The 25,285-nt window shown below is 32.6% G+C and overlaps 1 protein-coding gene across 3 annotated transcripts in view; it reads right to left on the bottom strand.

Moving 5' to 3' along the window:
- Positions 1-25,285, bottom strand: part of LOC119075621 — a 76,896-nt gene that overhangs the window by 4,733 nt on the left and 46,878 nt on the right. For all 3 annotated transcript variants that reach the window (XM_037182102.1, XM_037182110.1, XM_037182118.1), the window contains 2 exons: positions 1,335-1,397; positions 681-783 (listed from right to left, as the gene is read on the bottom strand). In XM_037182102.1, the coding sequence (XP_037037997.1) occupies positions 681-783; positions 1,335-1,397 (166 nt within the window). The remainder of the gene's footprint in view (positions 1-680; positions 784-1,334; positions 1,398-25,285) is intronic.

Raw genomic sequence — 25,285 nt, forward strand, 5'->3', positions numbered from 1 at the left:
TATTCAGAACAAAATATGAGAAGAGAAAAAAATGAACAATAGAGAACGACAATACGACGAACGTTGCTGCATAGTACTTTACGATGTAAATTTTAAATTTTTCACAGATGAGCACACAGCTGTTTCTTCTCACATTTTCTATGAATTTTTGTCAATTAGGAAATCATTTTTCAATAGAAACATTTTAATTTTTTGTTTTATCTAAGATGTAGCGCTTTTCAGTCTCAAAATGCCTGAAGTCATGTTGGACATTAGACAAATTTACAACTATTTTTCAAAAATTTGATTTTACACGTTTTGAAAAGAATAAGCTAGAACCATGAGAATGAGTGGCTGCTGCTGGACCAAACGTGAGCCTCTTGCCGATTTGGAAGAAAGAAACAAATCCACGATATATTAAGCTGTTGAGCATTAAAACAATTCCCTTCTCAACCTTTTCAAATTTTATCGCAAACAGCACTGAACTTTATACTGATCAAACCATAAAGCAATATAGTCCTTAATCAACTCTAATTCTACGGAAATTTCCATAAAAATGTATGATGTCGTACCAAACACACAAAGCTTAGTGATTTGCTTCAAGTCGAATTTCCTTCCAATCATTGGTAGTACATATAATAACCACTGACTAAATATATACATACCAGTGTGTAATTTTAGCTAATGTTTTGTTTATTTACCTTTGAGCGCTTGAAGTCGACTCATATGTAACACTGTTGTGGTAACTGTTACCAAAGCACACGTCAACGCCGATGCCAATCCACAAGCTCCGGATAATTTAATCTGAAAAATGTTTTATGTTGCATATAAATAGCACGGAACTATAGTTGTATCACCGTCATTACGTTGATTAAAACTTCTATGAAATGTGAGTAAAAGCGGAATTTTCTTTGTTCGCTTTTTTTTGATGGAATCTGGTATACTGCTGTCATGTATGATTTTGATTACAAAACCAATCGCAGGACTCAATTTGAAGAATTTCAACCGCCACAGATGAGCGTATACCATTCGTCGTAGCTCGTAAAAAGAATTCGTAATTTAGGTCATGTGAGGTTTCGGTCATTAGTTCCGAGGTATTATCAGTGATGGTATTATTGAACATAAAAGTTTAAAATTTGTAAAGACTCTGAGAAGGAGTCAATAGAACATGATTAATTCATGGTACAATTTGGATTTTTAATGAGATCAAAACATTGTAATTCTTTAGATTTCAACGGAAGTTAGCAAAGACCCGCGAAATTGATTCTTGCACCATTAAGTTTGACCGTCCCGAAAATTCTTCAACCGCCTAACAATAACGCAAAAATCGTCAATTTCAAGTTAACCCAACTCACCAAATAACTGTAACGATTTCGACGCCTTGCTAAACTCATTATGCACAGTCCAGTTAACATGAGCTGAAAAAGAAAGAAAAAGAATTATAGAAAAAACATTGAAAATATTATTATTCAAATCAGTGTACGGCATGGGGTATTATGTGTTAAGATTCATGGTATTTATCACAGATCCCCCATTGTATTTTTAGGACATGGCCAATTTTTTTTCATATTTCATAGATGAATGATGAGGAAATGAATAAATTTGGTTTGAGTAAGTTCGTTTCAATTTTTTTTTTGTTAACGTTTCCTTTTGTGATCGAAATTCAAATCCCGGATAAAAAAAAAAATTATAAAAATCCTTTTAATGCCATCGATAAGTAACAATGGTAGATAAGCATAGCGTTCTATTTATGGCGTATACATTCTATGTTCATCAGAGAGTGAAGAGAATGTTGCATACAAATCAGTACAATGGAAATTTTCAGTAGTTCGTAAAAATTGGAGAAAAAAAAAACGCAAATCGATACCACGTCTATATACCTTCGTGGTCTTGTTTGTTTTTGCATTGACAACTATTAAATTGGAACGATCCGTCCTCTCCAATTTATTTAAAACAATATGCTGAAATGCATTTCCGATGAATGTTGGCCACAATTTTTATCTTCACTTTATATTTCGAGTGATTGTATCACTGCATTCAGATAAACACATTCATATACTCTCGATTCCTACAGCCATCCAGTAACTACTTCTATACACTAATTTCCACGAATTTCCTTATCATAAACAGAAGGAACATTTGTTAATTGCAACTGACTTGCTAGACCACTATTAACGATTTATAATAAGTTTATGCAAGAACTTATTCAACGAATTCAGTTTTTTTTTCTGCATCTTTAATCCATTACCGGTTTTACTGCTTTTGATGTTCGCTAACCTTTCTCGAAACTATGTCAAAAACTTGGAAAATGCTTGCAGCAATATATTTTGGCTGGTTACTATTTGTAAAACTTCCAATATCCTGGATGGGATTAACATTAGCTTTAAATACTTTATAAATCGACTTAAACTGTAGACACATATATGTGTGTACGTGTTATTTTGTGTATATGCAACGTAATGGTTTGCCTATAATGCGCACACGACCCCATATTATCTGTAGCCCTTATGGGTAGAAACTTGAATATATATGGGAATAAGTTTAGTTCGAAACTTTTGGTTTTTCGTGAAAATTAAACGGAAAATCCTTTTCCAATATTTCTATAACGTAGAAATAATCACTTTGTTGTTACTTTACAAAGTTTGTTAATGCATTTACCAGTGTTTTGTACGGAATTGAATGAAGATTCACAAAAAATCGAACTTTAAGCAAATCTGCAAAGTATATATTGGGCGGTAGAATACGATGAAGCTTGCCGGAAATTTCTCAAGTTTCTACTGCATTGTAGACACCATAATGAAATTGAGTAAAGTGGAAATCGGCTTATCGGATTGGTCCTAATTAATTCGAGTATCCAATTATCTATCGAAGGTATACCCATGTCTAAGAACACTTAGGAGTGTGTTTATTATAACTTCCGGAAAGTTGAGAAAATAAATGTAAAACAATGGATGAAATATTCTTTAATAACTCAAGCCACTTGAGATGGACAAGTTAATACCTTTACCCGTTATATAGACGATAGAATTCTTAATCAAATTAAAACTTTCCATGAAAATTAATTTCAATCGAAAATTGTTTTAAGTATAAAATTGGCACATAGATTGAACTGGAAAAACACAAATTTACAAAATTTTGATTTCCATTTAGAAAAAGCCAGCTTACACAAACCATAATGTTTTATGGTGCTGTAAGAACTTGAAGTTTGTTTTAGTTCGGTTATTGCTTGCCGAATAGCGTTATGTGCAGCACAACTTAATATTAATAATTTAAACTTTGTTTCCGTAACTTTTCACATGTTGAAGAGAATTTAATAAATCCGATAGCTTTTTGATTGGGTTATTGAAAAACTATTTCGTATAACAACTTGTAATGCATTAAAAAAAAACAAATTTGTTGAGAAAATTATTCATTCCACTTTATTGAAAGATAACAGTATTTTGTCACTGTATTGACAGGCGAGTCGACAATTATTTTCTCTCTCCTACCGCCATCCGTTAAACATCTATTATCACAGTTAACTTAGCAGCTAAAATAATAAACCCACATCACTTCTGGCTAGTAACTTCCCACACATCAAAGGAATAATTTGAAAAAGAAAATTACGGACCATCGGTTCCCTCGAAGAGGAATGATAACAAATGAAATTAAAAAAAGAATTCCTTCATGCCCACGCAGATGATTTAATTATAAATATTTGTACAAGAGATTAATTTAATCAATATGAAATTCGGGCCCTTTCCCCCGTCGAATACGTTCCCAACAAGTGGGTTGCAACCATACGCAACACTCCACAAATTATTTACATAAAACTCGTATCTATCATTTTCATATCATTTTCACAAAAAAAAAGAAAAAAATTGTCAGTTTATGCGGGCTGCGATAACCACCGTTGTGTCACGATAATCTTGATAAAAAGCGAAAATTTAATAATCAAACTGAAACAAACCCACCATTTTCAAAATAAACAACGGAAAATTTATTCATACAGCGCACGAAAAAAAAGTGGAAGTAAAAACAGATCACTCAATGCTTAATGACATAACACAATAAACCCCATCATACCCATCAGGAATCGTGTTTATATAATATAATAATATATGAATGCGTGTTGAAGTGAAAACCACCATCAGGATAACATGAAAAATGAAAATGAAATTTTAACACAAAGTTTACTTTAATTTGAGGCAAAGATCCTGCTGGTGTGGCGCCTGGCTGGATATAATGTAAAATTTTATATTAGCAACTCAGTTAGAAGCTATTATATTTTGCATTTATTATATAAAAAACCTCAATAAATAACACATCACCAGACCATAATTAATTCACAACAAAGTAAAGTGAAAAAGAAAAACAATCCTTCATTATTCCCCATCTCCCGAATTATTCGAAAATGGTTTCTGTTCTTCAAGCACTAAAATATGTATATATAATAGCGACGGAAAAAAAAGAGAGAGGAAAGACTCACAGTGTATGCCAACATAAACCTTACCGGTAAATTGATTCCCTTGAAACAACAATACACTCATAACTGAATTTCCCTTCAGATTCCCATCTGATATAATGTTTATAAACGAAATATGATTATCATCATCATGTACCAACCTCTGTACTTTTACATTGTATTTTTTGTCTGATATAGGTACTACTTTATCTGTATTTTCCGTGGTTGTAAAATAAAATTTTAAATTAATTTCGATTGTTGTACATTGCGCTTCATTTCATCCATTTCCTTTATTTTTCATTTTCCGTTTAGTCGATCGAAAATAGAGAAAACGAAACATTGAAACCATTTCAGAATGGCAAAAATGCTTGGAATATTTGCATTCGGTTACTGAACGAGACACTATTACGATCATTTCCACACAATAGCAATTGTAGAGTTCACACTTTATTCCCAAAAATTACTATTTCCCCACACTCACCCACCGTTCGCCATCCAAAGACGTTCATATTTACTACACATGTGTATAAATAGCACAATATATCTTCCTGGCGGGTTGTGAATGATTAATGATTTATGTTGCGTTTACGCTACGTCTGTTCTATAGGCTTTCCGTTTTAACCTTTCCACCCATCCATCACACTGAACCATGTTGTTTGTGTACGTTGTACACGCCACGGCTCTCGTAGAGTATAGTAATAGATCTCAAAAAAAGTGCTCGTCGATATGTACTCCCAGGGTTTTCTTAAATGTGTATGGCTCGATGCTGGAGTGTGATTTATATGGATACATACTACGTGTAGTGTATGGAATTTCAGGACGTATTTATGAGTGAAAATCTTTTACGAGCGTACTTGAACATGAAGATGAACGAACACGGTGTGTGTAGTTCTGACTGTTTGATGTTATATGAGCCGGAAGTCGCAAATAAAGCATGTCAGTTTGACTTAACTTCTATGCGATGGCATCTGGTCGTACAAATGTGATTTATGGCTAGAACTGAGGTACTACCGCTATGACTATACGAGAACAGCCAAGCCTTTGTTTATTGTTGTCGAAACATGCAAAGTATCACTCCATTTCGAAGTTAACGATGCGACGCAGTTATCTCATTTTATGTAATCTGAAGTGGCATCACTTACACTTTACAAACTTATTAGCTTGAAATTAAAATATGTAGGTCAAGATGGGACACAAGTAAATATCGCAGCAATGTTTCACGAGTGGGTGAGACTCTTCGGTTACCTAGTTAAATTAATTTTGTGTAGCTGCTTACTTGGAAGTATTCAAACCCAGATATACCCAGATATCCTGAATGCATTGTTTTCATTCAATATACCCACACGCTATATATGTTACTGCCACTTCACAATGCACTAACTCATTGTTTCTGCACGTCATCCATACGTATAATATTCTTGATTACAAAGAGTAATTGTTTCATCAATGTATGTGGACGAACACAATGTATAATATTCCCTCAGCTGAACAAAAATAAATATGATTCCCTATCCAACTGCTATAGCAAGAGGAGAGCTAGTTTCATTCAAATATATAATTGTTTGATGGAAAAATAGCAATTAAAATAGGTCTCATCTGTATTATTTTTTGCTTCGTTTTTATTATCGGACAGTGTGAGTTGTGGGTGGTTGGTTGTGGTTATATAAAACTTTTGTTATATTTCTCAAATTATTGTGGTAGTAAACGTGATAAATATTGCGATAACAATATTAGAAATATGATGCGAAATTAATGGAAAATGTAATTTCATCTACTGAAATCAATCGTTGCATAAGCACAGGATAACAAGATATTGAATCCAAAATCTGAATTTAAACACATTGTAGGTAGGTCGTGTAATAAAATAGATATTATTCCACGAACACATATATCATGATGCACATAAAACCTCCAGTACTATTATCCAACATCCCATATGTAAATAAAATTGTCAGAATTTTTGCATCAAAAAATAATTAATAAAAAAACGCATTGAAAAGGCTCTTCCTGGCCATGGTTAAACCCACGACAAAGAGGATATTGTTCTATCTGCTGGCCTGTCACGGGAAAAGAGAATGAAATCAATTATTACCATGAAACCATTTGAACTTGTATCATAAAACCCAACCAGCTAAAATAAACCGCAATTTCATTAAAAGCGTGGTCAGCGATGAATAATTATTTGTGCATTGAAAGTGAAGGTTTTTGTGTGCAACTGAAAATGGCTCGCTTGTATAAATAAACTTTGCTAAAAGCGAAGATTTATTTTTAATTAGACGAGTATTATAGTCATAAAAATTCGCTTTTATTTTAAATTCATGGAAAAAGGTTTCGTTGATAGAGTTGCAGGTATATTTTAATATCACTGAAGCGTATATGAGCTGAAACGGAGGTATGAAAATTGTTATGGATATAATGAGTTATTTATAGTTAGTAAACACTCTCTTTGAGGGAAAGTTCAAATGTCTGCCAGGTTCAGAATAATTACTTTTTAAATAAACATTTTCGTTAGCTTGGTAACTTCGCTAAGTCTTCTACTCAAATTTTTATTCTTAAAAAAAACGTAATAACTGTCCCCTCTTTCATCTTTAAAATAATTCTTATGCGAAAACATTGAAACGCTGATTTCGATGTCGTTAAATGATAACAGAAAAAAGTCACTCACTGGATTTTTGTCGAAAGTACGATGCGCTTTTATAAACGATTATGATGTCGACCAAAAAAAAAATCCGATCACAAAAGCTCACTGCTGTAGGTATTAAAACCGTTTTATGTCTTATTACCCGAATCTCTAATCGAATTCCGTTCACATCAAATTTTAACAAGACGCGCCATAAAAATATCGACATCATCATTGACATTTATTTGATACTTAAATTGTTGTTGAATTTAATTAATTTCAACTCCATCCGATTAGCTGGCAATAAAAACATAAAAAAAGGTCTCAATTTATGATGAGAAAATTTTGATCATAAACAACATTCGGGGAGCAGCGAACGAAACAGAAAAAAAATAAATAGAAATTCTATGGGGAGTTCATCGTTAAGGCATGTGCTGCACGATACGTTTCGATTTCTTAAATAAAATTACAATTTCAGATATAATACTAGATGTGTATACGAACGTAAATATTTATATGTCATATGTACCCTTTACTCCACAACGATTTGTGTATATCGTTTATACGGAAAGCTTTTATATTTGTTCAAGAATCGAAAAAGATAACTTTTGTGTCGTATACCATCATCCAAAGGTTTGGTACACATTTTTCTTGTCGTCTGAATTTCTATAGTAGACGATCCCATGTGTATCATAAATTATACTTGAAACATTCGACATAATACAAACGTACAAGATGAACTTTTTTTTAGGTGACAAATATAGCCGTAGTCACAGCAAGTATAGGACTTCAAGCCAATTGTTTTTATTGTTGTACTCTGGCTTGTAATAGTTTTTTTTTAGGTGTGTGCACATAGAAACATCTGAAGTGGAAGAAAACTAAAATGGTAAAATTACGAAACTCTAAAACACCCCATCAGATAACCCCAATATCAACAAAACCGTCTGAAATTACCCTATTGGCAAATTCTTCCATTTCAATACCTCGAGACTTCTCTCAGCCATGTTCATTGATGCTACAACACAACAACCTAACTTATATGTAAAGTTAAAGTCTCCCTATTCTATTTCTCTAACAAACAATACACTTTACGAACTCCCATGTTGCCAATTTAAATATTCGCAGAAGGATTTTATGTGCACCGGTACTATAGCGAAGAGAATACCGTATATGAGCAAATATGGGTGTTTCGTATGGCAGACGAAATGTAATGTAAATGTGACTCTATTAAGATTAGGCTACGGTTAAATAGCCGAAAAGTAGTGAATTTTGAAAGGTATGTGCTCGAGAGTGACACTCTCAGAGTGTAAGTAAGTTGTGGATATCTGTAATTGTCGGTTAAAAAATATAAAATCGCTTGCGATCACGATTCGTAGATTGCATAACATGGGTAACAATCCCCATTTCCAATTTTTAGTTGAAACATGTTTCGCACATCGATTTAAGTATATGCCAGACTTCTTTTTAATGGCTCCGAATGTTTGGAATGTTCTTTAACGAGCCATTGAGAACACTCCAGGATGTGTCATGGAAGGTAACAATTATTTTGAAAGTCACTTTTGTGCACGTAGCCAGCATGAATTCAAATAATAAAAGGAAACCTTTTACATACAACGTCAACAATTGGACGTAAGTCCAATAAGAGTAACCATCAAAACATAATACGGGTGTGATATTGCACACGTACATGAGCATATATTTATGTAATGCGTACAACGTTGAGCTACATCTCCTGCAAGGCAGTGATTGAAGCGATGGTGTTCTTCTGTTTGATAAATGAGGGATGTCGATTTAATACTTCATTGATCTGATGAGCAATGCATATAGGTTGTTTGCTCATGTAAATCATATACCGCAGCCACTAACCTCTAACCAAGGGAAAATATGAATTTCTATGATAAATATCTTACGGTATAAACCATTTTGACAGCCTAAAGTACACAATAAATCGATGGTAAATGGAAATGTTGAATACTTATTAAGTTATGTGTGTCCCACAGCGTAAGAATGACTATAACACGTATTGATGATTGTAGAGAATACGTACTATATGAAATTCATTGTTTTGGTGTATATAATGCTGTACGTATATATATTGTGGGTATGTATGCTTAAGTATTATTAATAAAGTCCTTCCACTTTATTCCGTGTTTTCGGGGTAACACTGGGGACTGAAGTGTATGAACATAACATTTATGTATAGTATACTATGGGAACGTGCTATGTAATATGAATGAATATTGAAACCATAAATTATGTACAACTTTTAATTAAGAGATTCATTCTAGCATTCTAAAACCTTTTATAATATATAATCATGTTTTCTCTATATGTTTTCACATGATTTTCCTCACCGACATCGGAACACACGTAAAAGTTGTATAATATTCATAGTTTCACAAATAGTTGGTTTGTGGTTCCTCTCAACACTGAAACGTTAAACAACTTATAACATGGACATAAAAACGACTGAAATATATAATAAAATTGTAAGAGGTACGAGATCTATATAGAGGTAGTCGGTGGTGTACCATGCGGATGATAGTGTATGTGTCTGTGTGGGGGAGGTTAAATAAAAATGTATTTTTAAGGTTACCGACTATGATATCGAAAACTTTTCAAGTACTTATTTTCTAAGAGAACTCAGGTATAATATGAATTAAGAGCTTAATGAAAGTCATATTTCTTACAGAATGGATTTGGAAAATAAGAAAATTTTAGTTTTACACAGAGCCAGAGTATAGTATAAGGGTAGCGTACAAGGTATGTATAGCATTTCGAAACAGTCAAGTTGAACTCGAATTAATAAAGTTTTTGACAACCGTACAAATTACAGTTTATGATGATGATTAATATTTATGGTTGATTTGCTGGGTATAAGGATTGCGAATTAGGGATAAGAAATTAGGATCGTTGCGATGGAGCGTAAGTTTTGGAGATAAGTTTTATACTTTGTTTTAAAATGTTGTCAAGATCTCTGACTAATAGCATTTTGAAAATATAATTATTTTCCATTAAGTTAAATAAGAAGCACAGACAGACGCTGTTTTTGTGCATATTTTCGGTTTATTATATTTGTAAAATCATCGCAATTTATTATTGTACTTTTTGCATTTTAAGCAAACTGTTAGTGTTTGAGTTTGAGGTACCATTTCGCTTCACCATGCTTCGGAATTTAACAAAACATTCCGGACTCAGATGTTGTTGAAATCTTTATTTCCAGAAGCAAAACTTGCGACACATAAAGATTGATGGAAAATGCTTTCACTGAATTATTGAAAATAAAATATTGTGTGGTCATGGTGAGCTGTTTCGTGTATAGTATGTATATTTATAGTCTATGTATACGTATATATTCAGTAAAAAGATCAATGCTTTTTTAATCATCGTAACCTTTGTAATAGTTCTCGTCCCAGGGGGATGTCAATGCCATTGTTGTTATTTGAAAAAAAAAGAAAAAAGGAAAAGAACTAAAAATAAGCAGAGCTGTAATACTCTTCATCAACAAAAGAAGACAATGACTTAATGAAGAGTATTGCTACATTACTTATCTCAGTAATTGTATGGGAAGTAAATGGGAAAAGTTTGTAATTTGGAAAAAAAAGGGCATGCCTTCAAGGTATATAAAAGAAATAAAATTGTCAAAGTCTCATTTCATAATCAAAAGACGAATCACAACAAAATTTATTATATACATACATTGAGTGTGTCTAGATATGGTAATAGTCAAAATGTCAAAGAGGAGAACGGTGAAAATCATCTAAAGTTACGTACTTTACTTTATGAAAAATCGAGGCTATAGGCAATGTTTTTTAATGATATATACATCAAGAAGCAGAAAAATTCAGCACATTTGGGGAATCATAAAAAATATCATTCTTAAACTGAAAATAAAAAGGAAAATGTCTTGGTGTCAGTTCGTGTTTAAATTGTTAATCTTGTAAAACAAAAGATTTCTTCATTGAGACAGTCAGTGTGAAGGTAGTTAGTGGCTTCAAACCTAATAAAAAATTATAAATACGATAAGAAAGTAATTTATGTCAGAAACACTTTACAAAGTTTTGGTCGAATGTTTCGTTGTTGATTGTAGCTAGAATAAAATTAGAAACCGTAATATGTACTTTGCTTCGTTATTACTCTTCTTAACGGATTTTTGGAAAATTGTGTAATTCTTGACAAATTGTCAATGTTTAAAGTCTATATCGAGCACTAGAGTTTCATATGTTATCAACAAAAAACGAGCAATGATCTCCAAACCAGCCATATATAGCAAAATGTATGCCAGGTAAGGACTAGGGATGGGAGACGTTCAAAATTATCGATAATATCAATCGAAAGAAATTATCGATAATCGATTAATCATATCGTTACCGATAATTTGATAATTATCGATAATTATCAAAATATCGAAATTCGATAATTATCAAAATATCGATATTTTGATATTTATCTGAAAATTCATGATAATATACTGATATATCGGAAAATATCGATAAATATCGGAATTTCGGACCGAAATATCGATATATCGAATTATCGATATCTTGATAATTATCAAAATATCAATAATTATCGATTATCGACATTTTTTTGATAATTTTCGATAAAAAAAAGTCGATAATTATCATTATCGCCCATGCCTAGTAAGGACGAATTAAATAGAAGATTCTGTATCAAAATCTTTGAACAAAAGAAGTAATAGATTTGATAATTATGTTGTGATACGTTTCTAGCGAAAATAATACATTTGGTTTAAAAAATAACGAAACCCAGTGTATGATTAACAGGGCAGAAACTATCAGGACCAAATGATAGAAAATGTGCACGAGCAGTTTGTTTTTTTTTTTAAATATATGTCCAATTATTTTTGATGTATCGAAATGGAAACTTCACTCTTGTTTGGCTCATTAATTTTTATTCGATACGAAAATTCCAAAATAAAATAACTCACCCACAATATTTCGTTCACATTTTTGTGTAAAATAATGCCCGATGAATTTTTTTTCCATAGATGAATATAGTCACTTGCATGAATACGTACAAATTTTCAATAAGTCAAGTGATGCACGAATTTTTATTCAAAACTGAAAAATCTAACAAATACCGATTTTTTTCAGTTCATCTCCACACTCCAGTTGACTGTGTGGCAGTGTAACTATAAAAATTTATCGGACGCAATATTGAAACATTTCATATCAAATCTATTCCAAGTATTCCATGAACGTTTTACAGACTTTTTGAAACGGCTATTCATCCGTTATAGCCAACGGTAACATAAATAAGTGATCAGCTTTGTCTTCTGTTCTCGTACAGAAAAAAGTTCAGGCAAATGACGTTAGTGATTTTGTAACAAGACAAAAAGTCGTAAATTTAGTAATTGATAGAAATAATCCTGAATTATTCAAAATTTCAAAATATTTTCACCTTCCAAAAATAAATTTTCCGCAAAAAATATTTTCACTCGTCAAAAACATTCTTTCTTCCGTCAAAAATAAATTTTCCCTAAAATGAAGTCATTTCACGCATCAAAATTGTTTACCCTACCTACCCGATTAGAGAATGCATCTTAGACGCGACGAAAACGCACAAAAAATTTCATGCGACAGAATATTGCAATTGAAAAAAATGCGCGTTAATTATAACTTTCCCTCAGCAGTCGGTATGCCAGGTTTCAAGTCTCTAGGACATGTCGCCTGAGCTCATAGTATAGAGAGACAAACAAACATTAATCTTCATATTTATAGATATTGCTGTTCGAATAAAAACTAAGTGAGCATCAAATCTGATCTCTAATTGATACAAATAAACCATTTTTAATTTGTCGTCGCTTGAACAGGTTTTACCCTAACCTTTTCATGTCCAACAATTTGACATGACCCTGATTTCGAGTATGCATCGAATAATTAAAAATAAAAATTTAAATGTACAGCACATTAATCGAAATGCAGATAACGTAATGCCAACCGATTTATAAATTTTTATTTCCATAAATCATTAATGAAGTGGAAACTGGAAAATAATTTTATTTCAAATTTCAAATTTAGTATAGATGTTCACGGCGAGCTTGAGAAAATTTTTATTCTACGTCTCCTGGACAAGAAATGTTTTTAATGGTTTTTGTAGAGGGCAGCAGTAAAAATAGCATAACAAAAAAATATTTCGATGGTAAAATTTTTAATTAGATCGATTTTTAGTTTTTTTTGGACCTGTGGGAAGCTTCGAAGACTGTTTGGACCTTACTGATGACTCGTTTGATCACAAAAAATATAGTTGCTGTTTAGCCTGATAAGAGGTCTAAGCTTTACATAGATACCAATCATGATATTCATGACTACCAACAAACATCTTTTATGAAGCAAAGTCATTCGAATAGCTGCGAATTTGAAATACTGTATCATACGTGAACGACTTCTATTTTGTCTCAAAAAGTATTTGTAGTTAATATAAATAAATAATAAATTTCACACACATCCGTGACATCGCCAGATTCAAGGCTCTCCAATGTAACGAAGCAAATGCTTGGCTGAACGTGTATCCTTCCAAGAACATTGACACTTTGTTAGACAATAACACCATAAGAATCTGTATGGCTTTACGCCTTGGTGCACCCATTTGCCGTCCGCATATATGCCCGTGTGGTTCGTACGTTGATGAGTTCGGCACTCATGGTTTAAGCTGCCGAAAAAGCGCCGGTCGCCTTGCAAGACATGCCGAGCTGAATCGAATTCTGTGTCAGGCACTAAATGCCATCAACATTCCATCAACATTGGAACCTCCCGGATTATTTCGCAATGATGGCAAGAAGCCAGACGGGCTCACACTCGTTCCATGGTTCCGAGGTCAACATCTAATTTGGGATGCCACTTGCTGGGACACCCTTGCGGACAGTCATGTAAGAATGTCTTCTATGAAAGCCAGACGCACAGCTGAATTATCATCACAGTATAAGCACGCAAAATACAGCGAGTTGAAATCGAACAATTACATTTTCAATGCATTTGCCGTTGAGACCCTGGGTTGTTGGTCCGCCGATGCCCTCTAATTGATCAATAAAATTGGACCACTTCTAAACGTCGCAAGCGGAGACTCGCGCTCTCATAGCTATCTCGTCCAGAAGATTTCTCTAGCCATTCAACGCTCGAATGCCTCTTCAATGTTGGGGACTCTCCCACCATCAACGAAACTTGATCAAATATTTTACTTGTGATCCGGCTAAGGATCGCCTTAATTTTTGTTAAACCGTTATGTAACCTTACATTTGAATAAAAATAATTGTCAATAATAAAGGTCGAAAGATGAGGTTAGATTTCATTCTGATATTATCTTTGCTAAAAAATGTTTGTTGGTAGTCATGAATATCATGCTTGGTATCGCTGTAAAGCTTAGACCTTAGGCTAAACATCAACTATATTTTTGTGATCAAACGAATCACCAGTAGGGTTCAAACAGACTTCGAAGCTTCCCGCAGGTCCCAAAAAAACGAAAAATCGATCTAATTAAAAACATTTCTTGTCCAGAATAGGTCGAATAAATTTCTTTCAAGCTCACTGTGTGTTGTATTTAATTACTATAATCATTATTAATGAGTTCACGTACCGAATGAAACGGACCGCAATGCTTTTTAAAATATGTATTCATAATGGGAATAAAACTAGTGTTCTAATTCTCCTAACAAACGAAAAACTCGAATCATAGAATGTTAAATTAAATTCTGTATTGCGTGCAATTCGAAACATGGTTTATGTTTTCAGTTCAACATTTAGCTCAAGTCACTTAGTCACACCAGACTGTTCATCTGCGTAGAAAATTTTGTTGTGAAATTTCAGAACTTATCCCACCAATATGAAGATAAATGATATTCCTCAATGCCGTTGAGAAAAAAAAACAGAAGCTAAACTGTCTGCAAAATTATTTAATTTGAGTGAAGTGACGAGAGCCGTTAGCGGGGGTGTTGAAACTTGACATGAGTTTACACAAAAATTAAAAGATTCTAAATTTAGAAATTCGTTACGTAACCGGAGAAGAAACAGTCCATACCGTCTAGACATTGTTCAAGTAAACAATAAAAAATTCATTAATTCAATGCTTTGTCTTTGTGTTTCGTTAAGTAAGTTCTTTCGAAAAATATTGAGAAATTTGTAGAATAATCACCATAATGTCAGTAATTAAAAGGTGGCAGACGTTAAGATTTTAATATTTATTGAATCCTTCTAGGATATCAACGATATCAGGATACGTCGGTTTGGAAATTAACTTGGCAGATACTGTTGACATTGGTGGGTCGAGCAATATATACATATACATAACCAAACAGGCGTATCCTTATCGCAAGCAGATACAGAAAATCACATTAAAAATAATGCAAAGAAATAAAAATTGATTAAGCGAAAGTCCTACAAAATGATCCTTTTATTCGCTAAACCACACCTAAAATATGAAGGATCAAAACAAAACCCTTACCAAACACACAAAAATCCTAACATCATCACTCAACAAAGAATAATAACAAGAACGATAAAAGCTATAAATTACATTTTACCCTATATCACATTTGTGCGACCAAATGCTCCATATTCGCCTTTTACCTTCTTCCCGTCTCACTCCAATAATAATAAAATGTATAATCTTGTATATTGCTTACTTGTACCGTTGTATATTAAGTTACCCTTCGAAGAAAATCGGGAAACATTTTCATGAAACGATGATACAGATAATGATATTATCAACCCCTTTTTTCAGCGCAAAATGTATATAGATGGTAAACGGTTCTGATTGAATAATTCACAGAAAGAAAGTTTTTTTAGTTGAAAATTAGTTCAATTAATTATTTCGCAACCAGTCAAGATACGAGACCGGAGGTTCAATCAAAATTATTCGTAATTAATTTGATTGCCTACAACCAAATTTGATAGAATAAGCTCTTGTATGACTACGACTACTCGCATACAAAGCAGCAATTACAATACAAAATCGTTAAAATTACTTAAAATAATGAACCTCTTCAAACTATCATTAAGGGAAAAAAAATAGACGAAGCTTTAAAGGAGCGTTATTCCAGTTCAAACTACTTAAAGCGTTCCGTTCATAACATCCCAGTGCCGGTGGTTTAATAGCGAAATAGTATATTCGCAAAAATACAAATGTTAGCATCAAAAACCCCCCCTAAATGAAAAATGTTGAGTAAACGTAATGCATACATAAAAAAGATTCATTGATGTGATGATGGCTGAGTGGTGAAACTCTATAAGCATAAAGTAAATGGAAGTAGTAACCCCAACCCCAACAACAATTTTAAAAATGTATATTTTTTCACTTCTACATAACACCTTCACATGCATTTTCTGATTACATACATTTTACGCTTTTACATTGCAAAGTTGTGGGGGGATGAGTCAGTTAGCTAACTTTCGGTATTATTTTCATGATTTCAAATATTACAACGTATCTTTTCACTCACTACGTAACCTGTATACATAGCAGGGCCTACTTTTAAGAAACTTTTAGAGAAAATCGAGAAATTCAAGAAACTTTGAGAAATTCAAGAAACTTCGAGAAATTCAAGAAATTTCGAGAAATATTTCTTGAATTTCTCAAAGTTTCTTGAATTTCTCGAATTCGAGAAATTTCAAGAAATTCCAGAAAATTCAAGAAATTCGAGAAACTTCGAGAAATTCATGAAATTTCAAGAAACTAATTTCTCGAGTTTCTTGAAGTTTCTCGAATTTCTCGAATTCGAGAAATTTTAAGAAATTCGAGAAAATTTGAGAAATTTCAAGAAATTCAAGAAATTAGTTTCCAAAAAGTAGGCCCTGATACATAGCATTAAACTTACACTACACAGCGGTGTCCCGAAAGACCTGTACATGACAGAAAGTACAGAATATTTTTCTTTTGACGTTGACTGGTCTTTGAGTTGCTACAAAAAAAATCTTGGAAACAATATTTTATGTCTGGATATTAGATTTTCACAAATTATTGTTCATGGCAACATAAATGACATAATGACAAAGGGTGACATTTTTTCTCCAAATGAATCGTAGCTGTCTCTACCCACACAATTCGACACCAACCAAGGTCGTCGGGATCGTGCAAGTTTTCCCTACGTTTGACCAATCCATTTCAACTTTTCTAACATTTCAAAAAGATTTAGCTATCGGTATGGGATATATCATATGCCGTATATGTTCAATCCTCTGAACCACTTTCAATATATATAAAATGTACAACACAATGAAAGTGTAAGATGATGATGATGATGAAGGAATTAACAATGGAAATAAATAAGAGGGTGAATTTATCAGAAAAACAAATATCTTTCTTTTCGGTTATACGACGTCGTGGGTTAAACTAGGTAGCTATCTGAAGTATAAACGTGCACTACATAGGGAGCGTACCAGGTTTTTTGGTAGTCAACGTACATTATTTAACTAAATTGATGGGTTATATGCTGCACTGAATTTAAATGAATTTTGTTTATCCAATTTTTAAAGACGATTGGTCATAGACGCAAATGTGATTAAAAATAATGTCTCTTAATTTATGAGGGGTAGACTAAAGCCGAATATTGATTGGTGAGCTATTTAGTTATTCCAAAAGAGTGTTCCGATATTTCGATTTTGAAATCGTGTAACAGAAAATTGGATTAAAGGGACATTGTATGTACGTAGTATAACAGAAAACAACTCTAGAGATTGAGAAATAATAAGACGGGCAAAATGGCATGTTGTGAGCCGCGCCCACTTTCAACAGTTTCAACTGTCTAGGTTTTCAATGCTGCAGTTATGGATTTGAAATTTTGATATGTAAGTGAATATTAAATCTTATTATCACTACAGTCAACGTCAGTGAACTTTAGACAATAATTTGCATCAGCTGTTTTTCAACAAACAAAACTGTTCATATGTCTTTATAACAGGGCCTACTTTTTGGAAACTAATTTCTTGAATTTCTTGAAATTTCTCGAATTTTCTCTAATTTCTTAAAATTTCTCGAATTGGAGAAATTCAAGAAACTTCAAGAAACTCGAGAAATTAGTTTCTTGAAATTTCTTGAATTTGTCGAAGTTTCCCGAATTTCTTGAATTTTCTGGAATTTCTTGAAATTTCTCGAATTCGAGAAATTCAAGAAACTTTGAGAAATTCAAGAAATATTTCTCGAAATTTCTCGAAGTTTCTTGAATTTCTCGATTTTCTCTAAAAGTTTCTAAAAAGTAGGCCCTACATACGGTTTTATCAATATTAACCACATTTGTTGCTGGACCAACTGAAAAACAACTGACGCAAATTTATGTGTAAATTATCTTTAAATAAAAATTGAATTCGTGAAATAGTGATAGTATGACAAAGTCATAACACCCTCCAAATCATAATTCCTAATAGATATTACGAATTAACAATCTTGATTCATTCAATGAATTTCATTGTATCTTGTAACCTTTCCGCAATGAAACCATTACATAAAATCTCTTTTTAAATCTATCACAATAATTAGATAACTACAAAATGATTATGTTCGATGTCAAGATAATTTTAAACTTTCAGAAAGCCATATATGATATTATAGGATTAGATTAATGCGAAATTCCTGCGAATTTCAGCAACATTGAAAGCGGTTTACAGATAGACGTGTTATTTGAGCAGTATGAAATTTCTATAGTCTCTTAAAATAACTTGGAAATATTAACACGTTGATTTCAATGATATTCCACCTTAATAATTTTACAGAACGGAACGATCCCACAGGAATCCATTACAATAAACACAACCGTATACCATTCCGACGCAAAGCAATACCCTTTGCTAAAAGATTAGAGAGCTGAGCTGATGTTGTGTGTGTGTGTGTGTCTGTTTCATGTTAAGTTATTAATCACACGTTATGTTTATCCTCATCACGTATAATATAATACGATCACATGAATATTTTCATTTACGGTAATACACACAAGATTATGGTACCGCATGGTTTTGCCATGTAAATGTGGATGGGAAGTCCACGGAGACAGACAATATTGAACATGAACGATAATGTATTCGATTGTATTAGGTCAAGAAGGAACTACAGTTAGTGGCCATGGGGTTAGCGTAATCGATAGAATATCCACATACAATTAATTCACCTTGCTTTATCGTACCCAAAAATGTTCGTTCAATTTCGGAATACTTATCGCTGGTAAATAGTTTGAATAGCATCCTCTGAGGCATTGTTATAATGGTATGCATAAAATATATAGCTGTTGTAGGATGTTAACGAGAAACTTGGCCACAAAGGAACATTTTAAACGAGTGGTACTTCAAAAAGTTTGTAAAGTTTGCAATGAAAAATTTCATTCCATCGCTCAAAAGTCTCATAACATTTTATATTTTTTGAACATATAAAAAATCAACAAAGTAAATTTTTTTTGTCGATTTTCAATTTTATTTAAACTTTGTGTTGCACCCCCCAACCTCCCAACGACCACAATTCATCACAGTGTTGGCGCTCTCTATTGATCTTCACTTCATTTGTGCTCTCATTCATTATATGGTGAGCTAAAGTGCACAGTCCGAACCACGATATTTCAGTGGCACTTTCACACAAAAAGAAGGTGAAAGGAAGCGCATAGTGCCCATAGTGGAATAAAAATTGTAAAAGCTGCCGGAAATAATGTTAAAAGTCCATTAAAGCATCAAAACTTTATCTTTCCTACATTAACAACATTCCACCGAATCTTGAAACATCAGAGAAAACAAAAAAAAAAAAAAAAAAATAGAACGAGGACGTCAAAAGATTTAGTAATTCCTCTGTCTTTAGTGAAACAGTCACAATAACAGGAAAAAATAATCTTCTTTTTATATGAATACGGTACACCGGAAGATATTTTTTATGTCGTTATTTTTAATGATGAGACTTTTCTCTATGCCACACAGTAAAGTGGGTTAAATGGTCCACGAAAATATCGCGTTATTATGTCGATAAAAGAGATTGTATTGTCAGTTTATTACGAACATAGTCAATGGCCAATGTGTAATGAACGGGAAGATAGCATTAAAAAAAAGAAATGATTCTTTTGAGTTACGTGTGTCCTTTATTTCTTTCGAGGTTCACTGTTTTTTAACTAGTTATCTGCTATAAAATTCTACAGAAGAAAAAAAAATCTTCCTCCAGTAAAATTATGAGCTTTTTTTGTTGAATCGGCACACCTTAATACTTCCTGCGAATAAATCATTTCTTTTTTTCTATCTTTCCGTATTAAGAACATTTCCATTGTTTTTCTTTAAGATTAGCAAAAAGAGCATTTAATGCCACTCTTTTTCCGACTACTATATGTTTTGCGTTAAAAGCTTCACCTGAAAGTGGGCATTTTGCCATAAATTACTTCTGTATTTTGAGAAGACTATAATGAAATACCGGAGGCGATGTAATGTTGGATTTTAACATTTTTCGGTTTGGTTTTTCACACCTTTTTCCACTCATTTATATAAAAAAAGGAAAATGTTTAATTGCCAACATTAATGCTGTATACGTTACGTTCGTGTGTAAATAGACATTTGTGTAACTTTTTTTTTCATTCGGAATTTTGACCATATTAATCATCTAGATAATGTCTAATTGAATTTTACTGAAACAAAGCGTTTAAACAATAGCTGTGGAAGCCAATATATCTGTGAAAATTTTATCAGATTAAGCTTATAATACGCACAGCAATGCTGTTCACCAAACACATTTATTCCTCGCCATGATTAATTGATTCTCAGTGTCATTAAATTGAATCGAAAGCCTGCAGATTAAAATCGAATAAAATAAAATCAAACAAACAAAACCAATGGTCAGTGCACAAAATAAATGTTCGGCAAATGGTACGGACCATTTCACTTTTAACCACTTAATAATTTTTACAAATGGTATATTTCCAACCCAGAACCGCATATATATATATATATCTACGCCATAAACAATGAGATAGGGCCCTCATTAATGTCAATTCACGTAAATTACGGCTATTAATCATTTAATAAATTACAGGTTTTGTTTAGGTAAACTATAAATGTATTTTGGGACAAAGTAGTAATCCATTGTAATTTTAGAATCCGATTCCTGTGGAAGGGTAGTTCAGTTTTATTGATGTGATGTGAAACAAGTTATCAATGATTCACGCACTGAAGACATCTGACAACGATTACAGAGTTGCGTGTCATAGTAGTATAACTGAACACATTAACAGTCAAGGGTTACATGGCAATCGTTAAGGATATAAATTGTCGACGACGTTATTTGAAATGGAAATAATTACAGATTCTTATCAGACAAGGACTGGCTTGTTATTGGCTTCGATACTGATTGATAAACAGAAAAAATGTAATTACTTAGTCGAACTAATTGTTTATAAAGATATTTTCGAGCGCTTCAGTTACAACAGACAACTTGAACAGTCATGAAATGGAGAAGATGTCAATATGAACCACACAAATATATAATAAAATATAAAACCCTTCAGAACCGATATAATGATTAAATCTGTTACAGTTTACACTATCGCTTAGTATTGCATACTTCATTTGTTGATATTTAAGAGAATTCATGAATGATCTGATCATTTAATATTATAAATGACTAAATCTGTTACATCTATTGTTTACAGTATCGCTCAGTATTTCATTCAAAATCTTTTACTTCATTTGTTTAACAGTATGTTTTGATATTTAAGAAAATTCGTGTATTTCCGGATTGATGGCTGACAATATCAGATGACTCTCTATTTCAGAAAATTTTTAAATAATAATTTGCCTTAACATTGTTAAGTTAACAACCCAAGAACGACTTTGGGCTAGATCATTACCATGTTAGTTTCGATGCTTAACGTTAGCCTCTTTGACGCCATGTCATTACCAAAATATTTTCTTGTGCAAGCGGTGAGGTAGGGGCATCTGTGATTCACTATAATTTATAAAATTTGATCTCGCCAACGAAAACCACATGACTATGATGACTATATCTCCAAAGAATTAAAAATGTTTCCATATTTCCAAATTGCTTATCCATCCAAATAATAGAAAATTACTCGTCTAACTACCGTGAAACATGCGACAATGGAATGAGGAGCAAAAATACTTTCATTAATTGCTCCAACAAGATTAGGGTTCTATAATCTACAAAAATTCAGATATATAAATGTTTTAAAAGTGCAACCCCATGGCATTTTGCTTTTGATTTCGTATAATTTTCCTATAAAAGCCACTACTGCGGAAAATGATATCAAAATGATGTCAACCAGAATGCAATTATACACTCGACGTTTTAAAACTAGATCTAAATATCCACGGCAATCCTACGGTTTAGTATGCTATAGTTTTATATGTGTGTGTGTAAAGGCGGATTGCGGATGCATAGATGTAGTCACATAATAACATGTTTTGTTAAAATTGAAGCAGTTTTTCGCATTCACGGTATAAAACTATTTTCATTTATGTATGAATGCATATATGGTATACAACTGCACGGTAATAGTGTGTTGTGATCGAATCGAATTCAATTCGAATTGATGTACATTTCGTTCACCAAAAATCCGTTCTAAATCCGAAATGTCAATAAAATAAGCGAAAATTTCTTTCTAATTAAAATGGAAATGTAATATCGCACTGTCGTCTGCATAAATGATATGCATGTATGTACATATATTTATACATGCCAATGGAATACGTTTTTTTCATTAATACGAACGCTGAACATCATCAGGTACAGGAGGGATGTTTTTATGGATACATCGATGGTACAGAATAAAAATGGGTTAATCAAACACGATTCAATAATAATATTCGAAAATGTTTCAATTATTATTCGAAAATACTTGTTTAATTTACAGGAAAAAACAGATCACGTTACACAAACAAACATTGAACGGTTATATACACAGCAATTTAATACTGTTAACGTTAAAAAAAATCCATTTCCAATTATTTTCCATTGACATTTAGCGACAGTTATTGGTGCTGCATCAGGAGAAATAAAAATCTCGTTTTTTTTGCCTCCGTGTTCACACCTTCCTCTATTTAAATAATGGAAAATCCATTTATTGTGATGCTTTGAAATGCTTAAATGGTGACACATGTCGTAATAATTTCTTATGCATGATTGGATTAGAGATTTATTTATTCGATATGAATGGTTGTAATGACACTTTCTGTTATCATAGTAATATTCATAGGAAATATTGGATTTGCTTTTCTCACTGTAGAGTGTGGATAGGATGCAAAAAATGAAAATTAGTATATCTTATTGAATGTTTTAGCATGTGTGGTATATGGTAGACGTTGCATTCATCACTGAAAAAGTTATTGTTGATGGGTTGCCTCTTCTGTGAATACTACAACACCAGTCTAAATCCCAACTAGGACCGTGTTTACTCTGGCAAAAGGGAAATTATTCAACAGAAAATACTGAACATTTTCCCCAAACTTTTCTAATCAAAATGTAGTCAGTGCTTCATCTGGAAATCTTCACCTCTCACGTTTTCCAATAAACTTTAACAAAATATCTAATTAATCAATGTCCTTTGGCTTTGCAATAACAAATCAACAACAAACGTAAACTCAAGGGAACTACGAAAAAAAAAAAACGATTTCGTTGAACGAGAGCACCAGGTATCCAAAATCGAAATAAACAAATGTTCACTAAGAACGAATGTGTACCAACGTTCAATAAGAACGAACGTGTGTGTGATCGAATTTGTGTTTGTGGATGAATTAACATAAAACTTTCGTTGGTTCCATTTTAGGTTACACGATATGGGCGGAACTAAGAAAAGCATCGAAATGTTGCAGATTCATCGTTTTCCGGTTGCATAATAAATAAATCAGAATGACGTTACTTTGATTATGTCAAATATAGGGTTGACCGGATGATAGCATGACTTGAAGATTTTCTATTAGAAAGTCTGCAGAATGTGTCAATGAATGATTATGTTAACTTCCAATCTAGACACTGTATCTATGACATTCACCCCAAAATAATTGTGTAATAACAGTCAGCCAACAACCAGACCACAGACGTAATAATAATCTCAGACATGCATATGGGAATTGGCAATACGTGCTCTGAATTTTTCTCGTCAATTGCACGACTAACGAAATTCAAATTTTATGTTCTTTGTTTTTATTTTTAACCCTTGAACATAACACCCTCGATGTTATGATAACGTAACTTTTGATTGAAGAATTTATTTTTCTTTTGCAGGATTCTTAACTGTAGAATTTTTGTCTTTTTGTGTTTCTCTTCTCTCTTTTTTTTGCTACTTCAATACCCGCCGGCCAAAGCAAATAAAATAAAACTCTTTATTTGAAAGAGCCACCACAAATTGGTTGGGACTCGGGCTGATTTCAAATATATGTACGTATAAAAGCCGCAGGACATAATGTATATATAAACAAATAAAAAAAATCCTTTCTTCAGAGACATTTAGAACTAAACTACATAAAGAGTCGTAAAAAAAAGTTATTTCAAAAATGAAGGGTTTCGGATTCAATGAATTAGAACGGAAGTGATTTGTTCAAAACGAGAAAGATTCTAACGAGTCAATTTAAAAGGTTTTATTTTCAAGTTCATTATTCGATTTAAGCAGGACTAAACAAAAATAAATTTCCATTGAAAGTTTACCATTGATTTACGATAAAGTATGAATATATGTAGACTCCCCATACACAGTGTTGTTCATGTACTTTGTGGATAGATGCGAGATATATAGCGACAAAACTTTTAACAGAAAACAATTTCAATTTTCTTTTAAAATTTAATATGAAACAATTTGATTTGATGAAATAAGTTTTTTGTAGTGTGTTTGCTTATATACTTGCAGCACGAGCTACATTCTACCTTAACCTTAACCACAAAAAAATAAATTGAAAGAAATTTATGCATAAAAGAGGTAAATTTAAAAAATACTTAAAAACTAATAAAAAGTATTTGGAAAACCAATTCATCAAATTAAGACATTTTCATACTGATTTGTATGGGCACGTGGTGAAGTAGAAGTTCTTGAAGTACTAGAATTTGTTGAGGGAGCAAATGGGATAAAAACATTTAAACATTAAAACTGAGGATGTTTCAGCTAAAATAACCAGAAAAAATCACTAGAAAATGAAAACATTTATCGGTGGCTTGAGACAAATATACATCAGTCACATGATTTAGACGGATACAGATCGGTTAGAGGAAGGTGAGTAACCATCTTTGGTGGCGACACATCTACTGTTATCGACAGCAATGGCGAA

Source organism: Bradysia coprophila, chromosome III, assembly GCF_014529535.1.
Source record: "Bradysia coprophila strain Holo2 chromosome III, BU_Bcop_v1, whole genome shotgun sequence".
Taxonomy (NCBI): Eukaryota; Metazoa; Arthropoda; class Insecta; order Diptera; family Sciaridae; genus Bradysia; species Bradysia coprophila.